The sequence below is a fragment of the Pyxicephalus adspersus genome, chromosome 4, assembly GCF_032062135.1.
Source record: "Pyxicephalus adspersus chromosome 4, UCB_Pads_2.0, whole genome shotgun sequence".
Classification (NCBI taxonomy): Eukaryota; Metazoa; Chordata; class Amphibia; order Anura; family Pyxicephalidae; genus Pyxicephalus; species Pyxicephalus adspersus.
In genome coordinates, this window is record NC_092861.1 from 131,967,505 (window position 1) to 131,984,067 (window position 16,563).

At 39.6% G+C, this 16,563-nt stretch overlaps 2 protein-coding genes across 2 annotated transcripts in view; both read right to left on the bottom strand.

Annotated features, from left to right (window-relative positions):
- Window positions 1–1,632: 1,632 nt before the first annotated feature.
- CRLS1 (cardiolipin synthase 1) lies at window positions 1,633–11,926 on the bottom strand. The gene is made up of 7 exons (XM_072409651.1): window positions 11,229–11,926; window positions 9,036–9,173; window positions 6,340–6,469; window positions 5,770–5,855; window positions 3,943–4,011; window positions 3,142–3,233; window positions 1,633–1,916 (listed from the first exon to the last, which is right to left on the bottom strand). Exons 1-7 carry the CDS (start codon window positions 11,538–11,540, stop codon window positions 1,826–1,828), a joined length of 918 nt encoding a protein of 305 aa, XP_072265752.1. The 5' UTR covers window positions 11,541–11,926; the 3' UTR covers window positions 1,633–1,825.
- Window positions 11,927–15,240: 3,314 nt separating this feature from the next.
- Window positions 15,241–16,563, bottom strand: part of MCM8 (minichromosome maintenance 8 homologous recombination repair factor) — a gene marked incomplete in the record, with an annotated part of 35,960 nt that continues 34,637 nt past the window's right edge. The window contains 1 exon segment of the mRNA XM_072409653.1: window positions 15,241–15,553. Coding sequence (XP_072265754.1) covers window positions 15,455–15,553 — 99 coding nt within the window.

The window sequence follows — 16,563 nt, forward strand, 5'->3', positions numbered from 1 at the left end:
TGTACAGTACTCTTTTGTTATACTGTGGCCTGAAACAATCCCAAAAAGATTGTTTTTAGCAGCTATTATTCAGTAGCTTTATGGGATTTTAGAATTAGTCTGCTAATAACAGACCTTATCTAACATGCACCCTATTTTTCACTGAAATACAAATCTGTGTAAGAATACTCAGATACGCCAGCATAGAGCACTGCAGTATGATCACAGGAAGTTTTGATTTTACTGAGAAAAATAAGGCAGATATTTGATATTCTACAAAAAAAGTTACACACAATGCATGACATATTGGGATACAGGATTATATTGAAATTTTATAGAATGACATTTTAATACGTGAAAATAAAAGTTATCCAATAATCACCATATTCATTCAGGAACTGCAGCAATGAGATTCTACGCACTTTATGCTAATTAATGAGGTTGTGCAGCAGTGGTAATGTAATGCAAAAACTGATTACAGCAGAATGGTGGACAGAGACCAGATAATCTTCCCACTAGATTCCTTGAGGTACAATAAATTTAAATTACTTGGTGGAACTGACCCTTTGTTAGAGATGAAAAACAAAAAACACCTCCAGGTATACACACAGCAATGATTTTGCTAACTTTTGGCAGCTCTGAAGCCTTCCTGTTTCTAGCTAAGATTTGCCTGGCCTTTCTCACTCTCAATGGTAATGTAGAATGGTCACTATCACCTAAGAAATCTTAGTGCTGTAATTGAAGCAAAACCTGCATACTTATAGCTATTAACAATTTTGGAAAACATATCGGCAAAATGAAATGCCCATTGCGGGCATGCCACTAATCTGTCTTTGTGCTATGTGCAAATCTCTATGGAAAAGCAGTGAAATAATTATACAATAGGATTTCTGGGAATACACAGCCAGAATGCTATGTTGCAAGAAAGCAACACTTTTAATTCTCAGCAGTTTTAGAAAATCATAGCACCTGCAGAAAGAGATGGGAATGTCATTTTTAATAATAAATTGCAAAAAAACTGTGTACTGTAGATATTATATACAATTTTTTAAAGAGTTTTCTTCATTGCAGAACACCAAGAGTACTTTGTAATGGATTGTAAATATTAATTTATGGGTTTGTAAATAAAAGTTATCTCTTCTGAAGCTGAACGAAATATCCATGTTGCTGCACTTTATCTGAAAACACACAATTTTTTCTTGCTGCACTGTATATCTTTTACTGTACCTCCAATGGCTACATATAGAAGCTGTGGCTCTCCTCCATGGCTGCACCAGTGTCCTTTTAACATCCCTCTCTCTCTTTGGCCAATAAAAGAATGTGGCCAAAAACAAGGTGTTCTTTGATGTACCAAAGAGAGAAGGGGCACAAAAAGAGAGAAGGGGTGAAAAAAAAAACCAAGTCTCTTATCTAGAGCCACAGGAAATAGTGCAGGAGATGTACAGTGTAGCAAGAATACATTGTGTGGTTTTGAATAAAGCACAGTGACATGCACATTCCATTCAACCTTGGGAGATTACATTAAAAAAATGTTCTGCACTTAGCCTGAAAATAGAATTCCGGAAATGTGTCACCCTACTAAAAATCTTGTCTATTGCCAATTCCCACAGCTTACCTCATGAAATCCTATTATTTGAAATGACAGCACCCGTCTTTAAATCCACTATGTTTATTATATCAAAATTCAAATATTGAATATATGTATAAATAATGTAATCAGACTTTGATTCAGTGTCATACAGTTCATTAGTCTCATGATTGGAGACATCATCTGTCAACGAACACCAAAGAGAAATGATGTCCTTCAGTTCATGTTGTAGAGGGGGGGAAAAGAGAAAGATTTAATTCATTTTGAGCTGTTCAAAACCTTCACCGTTTTCTGTCCATAATGATAATAGCTGTATCCTGAGGCAATTGTTGTAAAAGCAGTGATACACCTGTGGAAAAAAAACATGCATTTCTTTTACCTTGTTCCTTTAGTGAACCCGTTTCCTACTTATTGTTATCACTAGATTTTTAAAAAAGTTTCAGGAAGGCCAGCTTCTAACAATATAGGAATGCCCCAGGGCCCTTTGGGGGACATCAATTTCTTTTCATAGCAAAACTGTAAATGTAACCCCAATACACTAAACCAAAGCTGTTCAGGACACCACAACATATGGTAAAGTAATACAACATCTTGTGATACACTGCCGAAAATGGTGTATACCTGTTTAGGAGGTTTTGGTAGGAGAAGAGGTTATGAGTGAGAAAGTCATTAGTAGATAAAAGTGAGGTTGGGAATGTATTCCTGTACACCGTCTTAAGGATTAATGGGACAGAAACCATGGAGTAACCTAAAGAAGCTTGAAAGGCAAAGCATAATAACCTAAATATAATGCTGAGGTGAAATGGAAGTAGCAGCACACTGTAATGATAATGATCGATAATTCTAGCTGCAGAATGTATTATACAACTGTACTATATATACTAACTATACTATATTATACAGCTATAATAGAGGTGAACTCTAATGGGAACATAGGAAATGTAGATGTAGTAAAAAGAAAATGGTATATTTTACTTAACCTGTCAATTAACAAAAAAATCGACCAATTTAGAATCTGGGCTACTCTTTCCTAGGATGACGGCTGGAAAGCAGATGGTGATTTGGAAATGTTACCATGTTCTAACAAACTTTCAGATGTCCCAACCTACATAAACTGTGTCTCCAAAGTGCCTGATGCATAAAAAAAGTGAAAAAAATGACATTGTTCCTAAAATCGAGATGGATGATTCTGAATTCCTCACTGGACAAATGGGTAATTAGAATTGTTCTACTTATGCCTAGCATGCCTGAGAGTTCTGGGACGAACAACAGACATGACCCAAATCTTAGGGTCCAAATCTTAAGGTGTAAAGGAAGCCACATCATTTTCCCCAAATGCATAGTTAACCTAGCATCTTGTAACTGCTAATACACCAAAGGCAAACTTTTCCATGCAACAACTCCTCACAGTCCAGTGATATGCAGTAACATCAGCCAATCCCCAATTAGAAGCTGGCAAACTGCAGAAAACTAACTGTTATTGGTTACTGCACAATAATTATGTTTGCACAACTATCAGAAAAAAAATAAAAAAGTACAGCTAGAATTATAAAACCTCAGAATAAATTACTTACCACAGTACCTGAAGATAGACACTATCCACATAATTAAACACAGGAGCTGCTAATGAAGCTGCTACCAGTATTAACTGAACTGCAGTATTCATCTGAAAGGAAACAAAAATACATTTATTGGCATTACTGAAACATAATGCTTAAAAACAAACAAGTCGAACATGCTACCCTGAACGATAAAAGAAAGAGAAAAAGTTACAGAGGATCCACAGTATCAAAAAAACATCTTATACTCTCCTATTGTCAATTTACAGTAAAAATTTTCTTTATTCACTGTAAGCAAAAGAAAAATATGTTTAAACAATCATGTACTGCTGACTTACTAATTTTGTAGGAGTTCTGTGCTGTTATTTTGAACTTTCCATTTGCTAGTCTGAGGTCATGACCCTGAGAACTGAAAATTCTGCCCCTTGAGTTCTATTCAGTCAGCAACATATTAAATACTGCACATTAATAATTTCTATTCTGCTTTAAGGCCAGCAAAGGGAGCTTTAGGCTTGTTTTCATCCAACATTTTGTTTTCCCCTCTGCTAAAAAAAATCTGCACGAATACAGATAATAAAACTTTATTACAGGGAAGAAAGCAAGAAATTGCTGTGTCGACATAGTGACAGATTGTAGCATGTATATAATGGTTTACTTTAGCCATAATTTCACTTTAAGAGTTTCTGCTGAGGGTCACGGAAAAGTTCATGGTCTAATATAAGCTCATTAGTGTTTTAGATGATACCATACACTTCAACCTTGCCTTAGCTACAAGATGAATCCCTACACTCATTAAACAGAGAAGTACATCCATACCTTACTGATAAACGTTGGTTCTAACTGAGCTGTTGCATAGCAAGGGTTAAAGTATTTTCCAACTGTTCTCTGGAAAAACAGAAGAAAGAAATAATTAATGGTGCAATGTATAAGTGGATGACTGAGACACAAAAAATCAGGTGAAAAACGTTATTTCAGGTTTTCAGTACAGCATAGGGGCGATGCAAAGACTGATTTGAGCATTAAAGTCTATTTGAAGGTGTAGTCTTTATTAATGCAACACCCACCACCAGACCACATATAAAATAATATATATGCTTGCAGTTTAATACTTACAACCTGCTCTTAAACACACCTCAACAGTGCTGCAAGCATTAGAGCTGCCTAAAGTGTGTCCCAGTAATCTGAGCAGTGTACAGGAGGAGAATCAGACCAGTGAGTCCCAGGTCGCTGTGTTGTGTAAGAGCAAAGTTTGATATTTGTTCCAGTTAACTGGTTAAGAAAGTTCCCTCCTATGTGGGGGAAATCTTAGTTTACACAGCAGAAACTGCTTTGGCTTCCAAGAGAAATAAATTTACAAAACATTTCTAAAAGCAAAAACTTCAATGTAGACCTTGCCTTTGGTTGCAAAGATGGATCGGTTCTGTTTCATCCCTACAGTTTGTCTGTATGTGCTGGTTGAGGCTTCCATGGAAAAGAACATGAGGTTTACGTTTACTTCTAAATGAATTCCACTCTGATACATTCATTTCATCCCACTCAATTTGAAAAGGTATATAGCAGTGATTCAGTTACAGGTAATTTTTGATACACTGAGGAAGGTTTTCAAGTACTAGTATATGAATGAACACAAAATATATGTTGTTCTTGCCATAAATGCAGTAACATCGTCACCTATGAGCTAAAAATAAACTCAAACATCTTTCTCTTTCTTGTGAAAACTATTAGTTCCATCAAACCACCACGTAATGGAGATGAACACAGTCAGGCATGATTGAAGTCCGGCCTGTGTGACAACCGTGGCTTCCTTTACAGATACAATGGAGAAATGACAGTAGCCACCCAGTGAAAGGAAGTATGGTATCTGCAGGATCACCAGATAAAAAAGGATTTTAAAAAAGGAAAGAAATATAATATGGTTTTATTTTGGGGTTTAGAAACATTTTGGGTATCAAGAAGCTTTGTGAGTAAACCTAGAATACCTGGTGCTTCTTATTATCTAGCTCACCTTACAGGACTTAAAGTAGAACTGTCTGCGATTGGGTCATGCCCCATCCTGTTATCCTCTCAGATCTTATCATCTCAGAAGAAGCGCTGGGAGCCACGATCTTCCTCTGTCTTCTTTTTTTTCTTCTTCTGGCTACGTCACCACAAATCTGCACTGCGCAGATGTGAGATTGGATGACGTAGCCTGCTGCATATGTGGGAAAAAAGTGCTGATCTCACTGCACATGTGTAAGATCGGCATTGTTTCCCCTTTGTAGGAAAAAGGAACAGCGAAAAGCCTCCTGGGATGCGTGATGTGGGTATCCCAGAAGGCTCTGCTCTCCCATTCTGTCTTTACTGCAGAAGCAGAAGGAAGGGGCTTCACTTTTTCTTTTTTTTACTTAAACAAAATAAAATGAAGATAATTTTTGCTTTACAACAAAGGGTTGTCTACTCTTTTGTGTAAAGTAAAAATATTAGTGATAGGTCCACTTTTATAATTGCCTCACTGACAAAAGCTATAAACACTTAGATTACCGACAGCTTAAACTGCATCATCAGCCTTCAATATTCTAAACCCTACAAAGAATCAAATCACAAAATATACAGTCAAATACAATGATGTTCAGAAGAAAAGAAAATCAATTTAAGGATACTTACAGGCGGTGGTAGTGTTTTATATCTAACATAAAACACAGAAGCAATCAAGGCAATATCTCTTAAAATTATCATGACTGTTAGGGGGACTGGAAGGAAAAAACAAGACAAATGTTAGGGGAACACACAAGAAAAAGCAAGAACTGTAATATTTAATGCCATAAAGGACATTGAGCAGACTAGTACAAATCAGACACATGTAGATATTATGTAGTTTGATACTTGAATATTTTATGTTTCTAAACCGGCTCTTCACTCTGAGAGTCTGAACAGCGACAAAGCTCTTGGAAACACACAATAAAGAATTTAGAGAGAATGGGGAGTTATATCTAAACAGGCAGCTCCATTTGTATGAGGGATATCCCTCAGACTATACTATTTCATATAGAATTAGTCATTGCTTAGTCACTGCTTTAATGACTCTCTCAATGTGATTCTTTCTGCATAGCTGAGAATGAAATGTAGATTTACATATGAAAAGGAGACTACAATACAATATATAGATCCTATTAAAATAATATAAAAGATTTCATTTTCCTGACTGGTTTACAGAAGTGAAATGTACATTCTTACCTGGAATCAGATTTGCATATGTTAAACACACATATAGGACACTAATGAGGATTTTGTCAGCAAGTGGATCAAGAGCACTTCCCAATGCTGACTTCTGATTGGCCCAATTCCGTGCAATGTATCCATCAAGCTAGAAAAAAAATGACATTTATTATATTTCTACCCACCTACACTCTGAGTACTGTGAGGGCTGCAGTAGTAACTTTCTTTTGGGAACTAGAAGTGTCATAGTACAATGGCCTTAATATGGCTTAATATTGGAAAATAAATGGAAATTAGATAAAGTGTAACGGAACCACATTTCCGTTTTTCTTCTTTCTGACCAATGATAGATAAATTCTGCATGCTAGCTAGGAGCCATTTCACGTGTTTTTTTTTTTTTTATAAATATCTGTGACTAGACAGGGCTTTATTACAGAAAGGGACAGGCAATGTCCTTTTTGCAATAAACATACTTGCCTGATCGCACTGATATTTCTTGTATATCTTCTCTTAGATTGTAAGCTCTTCAGGGCGGGGTCCTCTCCTCTGTGTCACTGTATTTATCTGTCAGTCCTTTGCAACCCCTATTTATTGTACAGAAATGCTTAATATGTTGGCACTATATAAATACTGTTTAATAATAATAAACTTTTCCCATGCTGGTAAGTCTACAGCACAAGGAGTAAAGGGAAATTACCCTAATTAGACTTTAATCAGCTTTAGCAGCTTTAATCCTTAACTATTCCACCTTAAACACAAAAACTAGGGTTTCAGATAAACTTTACCAAGCAAAGATGGCTCGCACTGCATGAACTGGCCATATTATTATTATTACACAATATTTATATAGCACTGACATATTATGCAGCGCTGTACAAAGTCTATAGTCATGTCACTAACTGTCCCTACCATAGTCATATGGTAATGTCTTTTATGTATGTTAATGCATGTTAATCATTACAGTCTTAGGTCAACTTTGGGGGAAGCCAATAACCCAACTGCATGTTTTTGGAATGTGGGAGGAAACCGGAGTACCTGGAAGAAACGCACACAAACACAGGGAGAGCCTGCAAACTCCATGCAGATAATGTCCTGGCCGAGATTCAAACCTGGGACTTAGCACTGAAAATGCCGGAGTGCTAACCACGGAGCCACCATGCTGCCCACAGACTAATATTTCCATCTGCATTTAATCTGATTGTTTGGATCAACTGGAAAAAAAGACTTTAAATTTGAAAGTCTGTGTGCAATCCACACTGCAAAAAAGAAACTACTTTATTTTCAATTGAAAGTGTTATTGCACAAAAAAATTTTCAACGTAAAAAAATACTTTTCAACATGATTAGATCAGAGTCAACAACACATTTAAGTTTTCTCTCTGATATGGGAATGCACAAGCTGCTTTAGCAAATCAAATGCAGGAAAGAAGGTCAACTACCAGTCAAGTCCACCTGTCCATGAATGCTACATTTGACCGTTGACACAAGCTCAAGCACATTCAAAAAAGACCATCAATGCTACATTCAATTATATCACCCACATGCCCCTACTTATCAGTATAGCAGCTTTCACTGCTGCTATCACTAACACTGCATAAATGAGTGTCAACCACATGTTCGTACCTAACCTACAGGGTATACATTGAATCATACACAGATATATGATTATACTGTGGCACACTCTGCACATAGGACAGAGGAGTGAGGCACACATATACCATAGTGCATTCTGAACCAAAGAATGAGCTGTGAGGCACACATACGGTAGCACACTCTGCTCCTAAGATTGGACTGTGAGACACACATAAACAGTAGCACACTCTTCTCCTAAAACAGGACTGTAAGGCACACCTATACCGTAGAGCACTCTAAACCCAGGACACAATAGTGAGGCACACCTATACTGTTTCTCACTCTGCTCCAAGGACAGGACTGTGAGGCACACCTATACCGTGGAGCACTCTAAACCCAGGACACAATTGTGAGGCACACCTATACTGTTTCTCACTCTGCTCCAAGGACAGAACTGTGAGGCACACCTATACCATAAAACAGCGGTGGCCAAACTGGTGGTCCGGTCTGCGAGAAAATTTTGGTGGTCCATGGCTCTGGCCAGTGAGCCTTCTACTGACCCCGCTAGGGGGCCATCGGCCAGAGGCGCAGACCATGTCTCCGGATGGATTGCAGCATGATGTCACACTGGGGGAAGTTTCTTGCCCTTTGAGTGACACATAGCTCCCAGCGCATCCACGGTCCAGTTAAATTACTGGTTGTGACGTCCAAAAGGTTGGTGACCATTGCTGTAGAGCACTCTAAACCCAGGACAGGGCTGTGAGGGTATACATCCAATCATACACAGACATATGATTGAATATAACTGGGGATTAGGTGTCAAACAACTGGATCCCCTAATCAGCATAACAGAACCCCCAGCAAAGTTTCATTCACATTTAATGTCATTTTTCAGAAAATTTAGCATTAGAGGGAAGCTCCCACAGTTTATGAGACTTAAAAAACATAATGCCCTCATGAGGGAATAAATATTTGTGTATCTTATAGCCAGCCAATCACATTCTACCCTTTATTCTTGTGCAGTAAAGAAATAAAAACAGAAGACTGTTACTGCACAGTCCTCCAATAAGCCCCTCCGGTGTCAGTGGAACATCACTTTTATTTTTATTGCATTGATCATAAAAAATAATCACATCAACTCACCAGATCAGTGACTCCGGCAAGGCCAAATATTCCGAGCGCAAGGTTAAAATCCTGCTTGATGATTAGGTAACCCAACACAGGAGACAGACCAATTCTCGTCATAGACAGGAGGTTTGGAATCGTCCAGGGATTTTCATACTGGAAAATAAAACCAATACAATTATTACAATACTCCCGTGACAGATTGGTGAATTTAGGGTTTGTTTGAGATCAAAGTCACATGACCAGGCTCTCCTCCAATCATTGAGCTCTTTTTGAGTCACTTAATACTTTGTAACATTTTGTATAAAAATGGATTTAAAGTTTATTTCCAATGGGGATAGCGGATTCAGTGCCAGCAGCCTAAAGCTAGGTACATACTTCCAATAATTATTGTTAGAAAACGAATGATTACGACCAATTAACGATTATGCATGATTATATTTGAACGATTGTATTGTGCACAATTCTGTACATGCTGTAACGATATGATTGTTAAAATATATTCCACCAATAGTGTACACACGCTAGATACGATAGTTTGAACTATGCAGGAAGTGACATGTAAAGGAGAAAGTGTATTGCAGAAACATGTATGATCACTGAACGACCGTACATACGATAGCCAACGATCGTCGGCCAATCAGATCCGCCGTGGCGGTTGTTCATTTCCGACAATCCTCGTTCGTTGCGTCATTGGTCACCTTTTTTGTGTGAACGATTTTCGACCGATCTGTCATTCGTCCCCAACGATAATTATTGGAAGTATGTACGCAGCTTTCCCATGCTTTGGAGGGTTCAACGCTCACTTCCTGTTGTGTCCTCAGAAGGAAAGAAGAAACCTTCCAATAGAAGGGACAGTTTGAACTGAGCACATGTCTGATCTCAGCATACCTGGGTGCCAAGAATAACAAGCCTGGCCAATCAAGATAGCTGAAGACCCGAACCCACAAGGATACAGTGTTGGTGCCGGTGAGTTTGGTTTGACTTTAACGCAAAGTGCATACATGTGTACATGCTAATGCTGTGCAAACATGGCCTACATTCATCCTTCTACTTAATGTGGGATACACTTTAAGAATCCACAATCAGGCATGTAGTTTCACTTTCAGGCCTGGTTCACATGTATGTGGCCAAATAAATGTACAATTACACTTTTACTCCACAGATCCTCCAGCAAGGTGGGTGAGAGTGCCGATATGGCAGCACAGTGCACCAATGCTTGTTACATACATTACTGAGCAGTGCCGGGTGGTATAGATATAAACCCAGCACACAGCTACATGCTATTACTCCCTGCAATATTACAATGGAAATACTTTCTCCCTCCATCTTCCTGTGCCCCCCCCTAGAAAAATCTTCCACATTAAACTTCCTGAGCATTAATTACCTGTGCCCCCTTCCTTCCCTACATTCCGATCGGTCTCAGTAATAATATTGGGGTCACTGGGGTCACCGGCATACAACACCAGGAAGGGGAATCTCCTGAGTCTTCTATTGCAGGGAGCCATTGTGCAGATTTCCAGGAGTAGCTGAGGTCACTCTAAGGTCAGAGAAGTGACAACTCCCAGAAAGGGGAAGAGAGAGGACCTGAAGCCATGGCATCACCATGACAACCAAGGGGCTGCTATATTCCGCAAATGTCATCCTTCTGATATCTACAGTGTCCAGTGCAGCACACATATACTGTAGCGCACACTGAACCTAGGACAAGGCAGTGAGGCACACATATACAAGAGCGCACTCTGTTCCTAGGACAAGGCAGTGAGGCACACATATACAGTAGCGCACTCAGCACCTAGGGCAGGGGAGTGAGGCACACATATACAGTAGCGCACTTCGCACAGGGATGTGAGGCACACATATACAGTAGCGCACTCAGCACCTAGGGCAGGGGAGTGAGGCACACATATACAGTAGCGCACTTCACACAGGGCTGTGAAGCACACATTTACTGTAGCACACTCAGCACTTAGGACAGGGCAGTGAGGCATACATATATAGTAGTGCAGTCTGCTCCTAGGACAGGGCAGTGAGACATACATATACAGTAGTGCACTCAGCACTTAGGACAGGGCTGTGAGGCACACATATACTGTAGCACACTCTGTTCCCAGGACAAGGCACACATATATTGTGGTGTACCGTAGCACACACATATTCCGTGGCGCACATGTCCCACTAGCTCTGTGTAGGAAGAAGTTCTGTCTGTACCAGGTCATGGTTCCGTCTTCGGCCCGGTTCGTTGTGCTCCTGTCCCGGCTCCCCGTCCTGGGCTCTGTCAGACTGCTGCCTTCCCCTCCCATACAGGACCCGGGCTGTCGGTCTCAGCGGGGGGAATAGTGCGGCCCGGCCGTGTATGAGGCGCTGCAGCCGGGCGGAGAGGGGTGTGCAGGCCGGGGGACGAGCTCTGACCGGCCCGGTGCATAGTACATGGCGGGACCGGGCCTCCTGGAGGAGTCTGCGGCCGGGACAGCTGAGCACGGTGAGCGGGGAGCGACCCAGGAGGGCCGCCAGAGCCGACATAGCGATATCCTCCGCTCTATACCCGGGGATCACCGATCTCCATGCCGAACTTTGCGACACACAGCGCGACTTACGGCATTAACCCGTGCGGGGCAGGCTGGGAGCTGTCATCAGGCCTGACACTACCTGAGAGGACACCAACACTGCCCCAAATCATCATCATGTATCCAAATACAAGAAATCATTACTGCGTGTAAAGTGCAACCCCAGGCAAAATGTGAATATTGCTGTATTGGGGGGATTTCTCCTGACTTGGGAATGCTGATGGGTTCCCACAATGGTGACCCCACTGCAAGATCTGTCCTAGAGACAACTGCCAGACCCAACTCACTGTAATTCACCATAACACCTGAATTTATTGCTGCACACACAAAAATAGATTCTGGAACAGCGGTCGCCAACCAGTGGAGAAAGCTTTGGTGGTCCACAGAAAAATTTGGACATTTTTGCAATTTTTATGTTTTATTGATAATAAAACAAAAATAATATTCTATTAAATTTTATATGATAAACTTTATATTGCACTAAATTCACAAACTGTACTAGAGATGGAAAAACAAGGACGGCGCAGCGTGACGTCAGTGTATGAGGCAACTATTGCGCTTCAGTATTGTTTCCACCATTACAACAGTCATCCCGCTCCGCCAATACCGATTCCCATCAGAATGTTTTATTTTATTTATTTCTCAGATGTTCTTTTAGGTAAGTATGACCTTAACTGTGTATTTTCTTTAACTGTTATATTTAATGGCATCAAATAGTTTGACTTTGATAACTATCATTTCTTGTTTGGACTTAGATTGGAATGAAATAAACCCATAATGAATGAGAAAAAGCAAACAAATATTTTGCATTTCTTTAGTAATACCAAAGATAATACAACTAATGATAATAGTAACAATAGTAATACTTCACTTAACCGTGAGCTGATCAATGAAAATTATTATTTTAGTGGTCCGTGAGGCCCGAAAGGATGGGGGCCACTGTTCTAGAACATAAAAATACATATCTGTGTCATGCAGTGTGCTGGAACAAAGTGCATTGCAGTGCAACAAACTTTGCATTGCACATCTGCAGGGCATTGTTAGACATGAGGCATAGACATAGATATTTAAGGCAGAGCTGGGCCATCAATTAAAAAAAAATTGTACGCATTCACAGCCAACATTGGCCCTGATCCTATTTGTAATATAACAGATATATATATATATAAATATATATATATATATATATATATACACATACACATATTATATAATATAAAATTATATATATATATATATATACGCACCTTTATGTACATACACACTGCCTGGCCAAAAAAGAAAAAGAAAACACTGTCCACTAATCTATGGAGGGCACTGTTATGATGTGGGTTTGCTTCAGTCAGGTTTAGGATCAGCAACATTATGTACCCAGAAATGAGGTCAGATGATTACTTGAATGGGTTTCTTCTTCCCTTCAAACGATTTGTTTCTTCCCTGATGGCACAGGCATATTAAAAGGTGGCAATGCCAGGATCAGGCTCAAATTGTGAAAGAGTGATTCAGGGAGCATGATACACCAATCTCACACATAGATTGGCCATCAGAGTCCAGACCCTAACTCCATTGAGATTCTTTGGGAAGACCTGAAGACTTTACACAGCAGTCTGACTTTCCTAGGGGAGATTTCTCCTGACTCAAAGGTGAAGAAGATTGTGGGGTTCCCACAATGGTGATTCCAGTAGAATATTTGACTTGTTGAAGAGACAACTGCCAGGGCCCACTTCATCGTAATGTACCATACCTGCATTGAGATGCATGCACACACAAAGATAGACTATGCAGTTTTTTTTTAGAGCAGGGCAATGCAACATATAAATATGTATCTTGCAGCATGCTGGGACATATAGTGCATGCAATGGGATGCAACAAACGTTTATTGAAATATTACCATGTAAATGTGTGCCGTAGAAAACTAACATGGTCTAAAGCAGTGTTTCCCAACCAAGTTTCTATTGAACCCTATGGATCCTCCAGAGATTACTAGGGATTCCTTGAACAGTGAGCAATTTAAAACTTTAAGGCCAATTTAACAGACACCAATGATCTTTATGGCTATCTATGAAGATGATATTCTTCCCATTGGTCAGTAATGTAAGAGACATTCTTCCCACTGACCACCATATTGTGGTATACAATGTATTGTGATCTTTCGATTAGTAATTATAGGAGGGGATTCCTGAAGATTTGAACGTTATTTCAAAAGTTCCCTATGTTAAAAAGGTTAAGAAACACTGGTCTAAAGATCAGAAAACTAATGACAGGTAGGTATATATTTAGAGGCCCCACCCCAATGCTCCTTGCTATGTTAGTGGCCGCCGGGGTCCCCAATTTGCACTTTCAATTTAGGACTCCTAGTTGCACTTTTCTCTGAAACGGCAACCCCAAAGTTCAATTTTCCTAATGTTTTACATTTGTGACCCCCATATCTTGAAATTCTTTAAATCTGGGGGCCTGAAATTGTAATAACTAGTATCTATGATGGTCCTTGTACACCCTGAAAATTACAGGTCATTGTGACATACAGCTTAGGAGATATGGAGGTTTGTACACAGAGCTGTGAGGATGAATGACATGCAGACTTTATACACACTGGATACATTTCACAGGCAGAAATCCGAGCTCGTGCTATGAGATGGGGGCGGGGCTGCCTGTGTCTCCTTCACATGAAGGCTGAACTGTGTGTGCTCACCTCTCATGGGCAGCAGCAATCCCTCTGAATGGATGACACAGAGCACGGAGCAGCCTCACTGAGATCCGTGCATCCGAGGATGAGAGCTGCCGAGAGCTGGGCGGGGTATTTAAATCAGCCGGGCAGAGCAACCGGCTAAAAACCTCTGGGGAGAACTATGTATATATATATTTAATATATATTTAATCCATCATTAGATTATATATATATATATATATATATATATATATACATACACAATATGAGCTCAGCATGTGTAAATACTGTATACAATCTATCTTTACGTCATATTGACATGAGATCTTAGACCAGGTGTGCCCAACAGGTGGATTGCGACCTACCGGTAGATCGCGAAGGCAACACGAGTAGATCGCAGAGCCCTGCCTTTCAAAATGAACTCTACCACACACAGGAGTTATTAAGTCCAAGTTTTTTTATGTTGGTAGATCGTTTTGACTTGGTCATTTTAAAAGTAGCCTGCAAGTCAAAAAAGTGTGGGACCCGTCTTAGAATATGCATATAACTTGTAATCAGCGGTCCCAACATATTTGTTAGGCTTTAGGTAATTTTGTATTCTTATTTTTACTATAGCCTTATGCAAGGTATAATGTATTACTAAACCAAGGTGAGAACCATATTGGAATCCACCCACAGCACTTGTAAGAGTGAAAACGAAGAAACCTAAAATTGCTTTAATAAAACAGAATGAGTGGGGATCTATCTACTGTACCAGTGAAGGGAACAGTTACTGGGATAGCTGAGAAAATGTCTTCACACTTCCTATGATGACTATAACACTGGAAGTGAGAAGAATCTCCTTAAGGAGTAGATGAGTTATAAATTTTCAAGATTCTACCCCTCCCCTGCTTTATCTGCAACATAAGCTTTGTATGAAATTCCGGTTTAAGAAACACTTCAAGTACCCTGCAAAATTGGACTATGGGGAATAAAAACAATACAAATGTTTTATGTATATTTCACAATTTATATAGAATTTAAAATATATACAATACATACAATAGGAGGACACAAGCTTGATATTACAATGTAGCACAGTGGTTTTGAAATGTTACATATGATCTTGGCTATAGGACAGTTTACAAATGAAGAGCTCAGTTCACTCCAAGGAAAGTGATCAAATATCTTCAGTCTTCAAAGTTAATACTCAGAAAACAAGATTACATGGTCTGAAGCTGATAAACTCTGGGTCCTTTTTTCAAAAGGTAGCCTTGATCATTCAGGGAACTCACAAAACTTTCAAAGTCAGAAATCTGTAAAAAAAAAAAAAAAAAAAAAGAAGAGGAACATTATTTTATCAAGGGCTTTTAAATGACATTCATCTCGACAGTGTAGAGCAGAGGTCTACCAACTCCTAAACAATGGGTCAGCTTGATGAGTGTTTGGAGGCCACACCATAGCTAAAAGAGGTAAAGAAAAATGTCAATGAAGGTAAAAATAGGCTCATTTTACAAGGTCAGTGGAAGTACAAATGCCCCTATGTTGGTGGTCAGCAGGAGTAAAAAAACACCCTTGAATGGGTGGTCGGTAACAATAATTGCCGATTGCCACAACCCCCAGCATTGGGGTCACACTGGAAGTAATATAAAATACATATTGGCAATGTTTCGTGGGCCCCTCATTGTAACATCAGGGCCAGAACTATACAGGCTGGAGATCATAGTGCCCATTAGTGTCTGTAAAAACTGCCAGTTGCTGAAAATCTCTCCTGTTCATTGTCTGGCATGCGCTGTAACACACGTGCAATAATTGTTGTTGGAAAGGATCTTTCACGATCCTTTTCAATGACAAAAGTCTGCACGATGCCTGAACTAGAGCTGTACATACAGCAGTGTTCTGCTCCATGGAGGGGGAGAACGACGGAGCAGCACCCCACTGCGCTCTCTCCACTTCACTTTCAGTACGATTGCTTGTTGCCCGTGGATTCGCCAGGATGAACGACGGTACAATGGACGACGAGTGCTGTACACATTCCAGATTCTCGTCAAATATCAGCCCTGATGCACACATGTCAAGGCCAGACACAATAGTCTGGAGTCAATCATGTAACACTATTTTTTTTTTTTTTTTTTAATTCACCAGGTGCACTTATTTTTTTGAATTTTTACAGGTCAGGAAGTATTAAAGCTAAGATTTCCAAAGTCAAGCCATGTTTGAATAATCCGACTTCTATAAAATAATACACACTTCAATAAAGCTAGGAAAATCTGGCTTTTAGACATCAATGAAAAATTGCTATTCATCACTGCATTCTCATTCCAAATCTACA

Excerpts from the sequence above, each read along its gene's own strand:
- CRLS1 (XM_072409651.1), bottom strand. The coding sequence starts at position 11,540 with ATGTCGGCTCTGGCGGCCCTCCTGGGTCGCTCCCCGCTCACCGTGCTC. Across the intron at positions 9,174-11,228 it reads GAAGACGGAACCATGACCTG|TATGAAAATCCCTGGACGAT; the intron begins GTACAGACAGAA and ends TTTATTTTCCAG. Across the intron at positions 3,234-3,942 it reads AACCAACGTTTATCAGTAAG|ATGAATACTGCAGTTCAGTT; the intron begins GTATGGATGTAC and ends GTTTCCTTTCAG.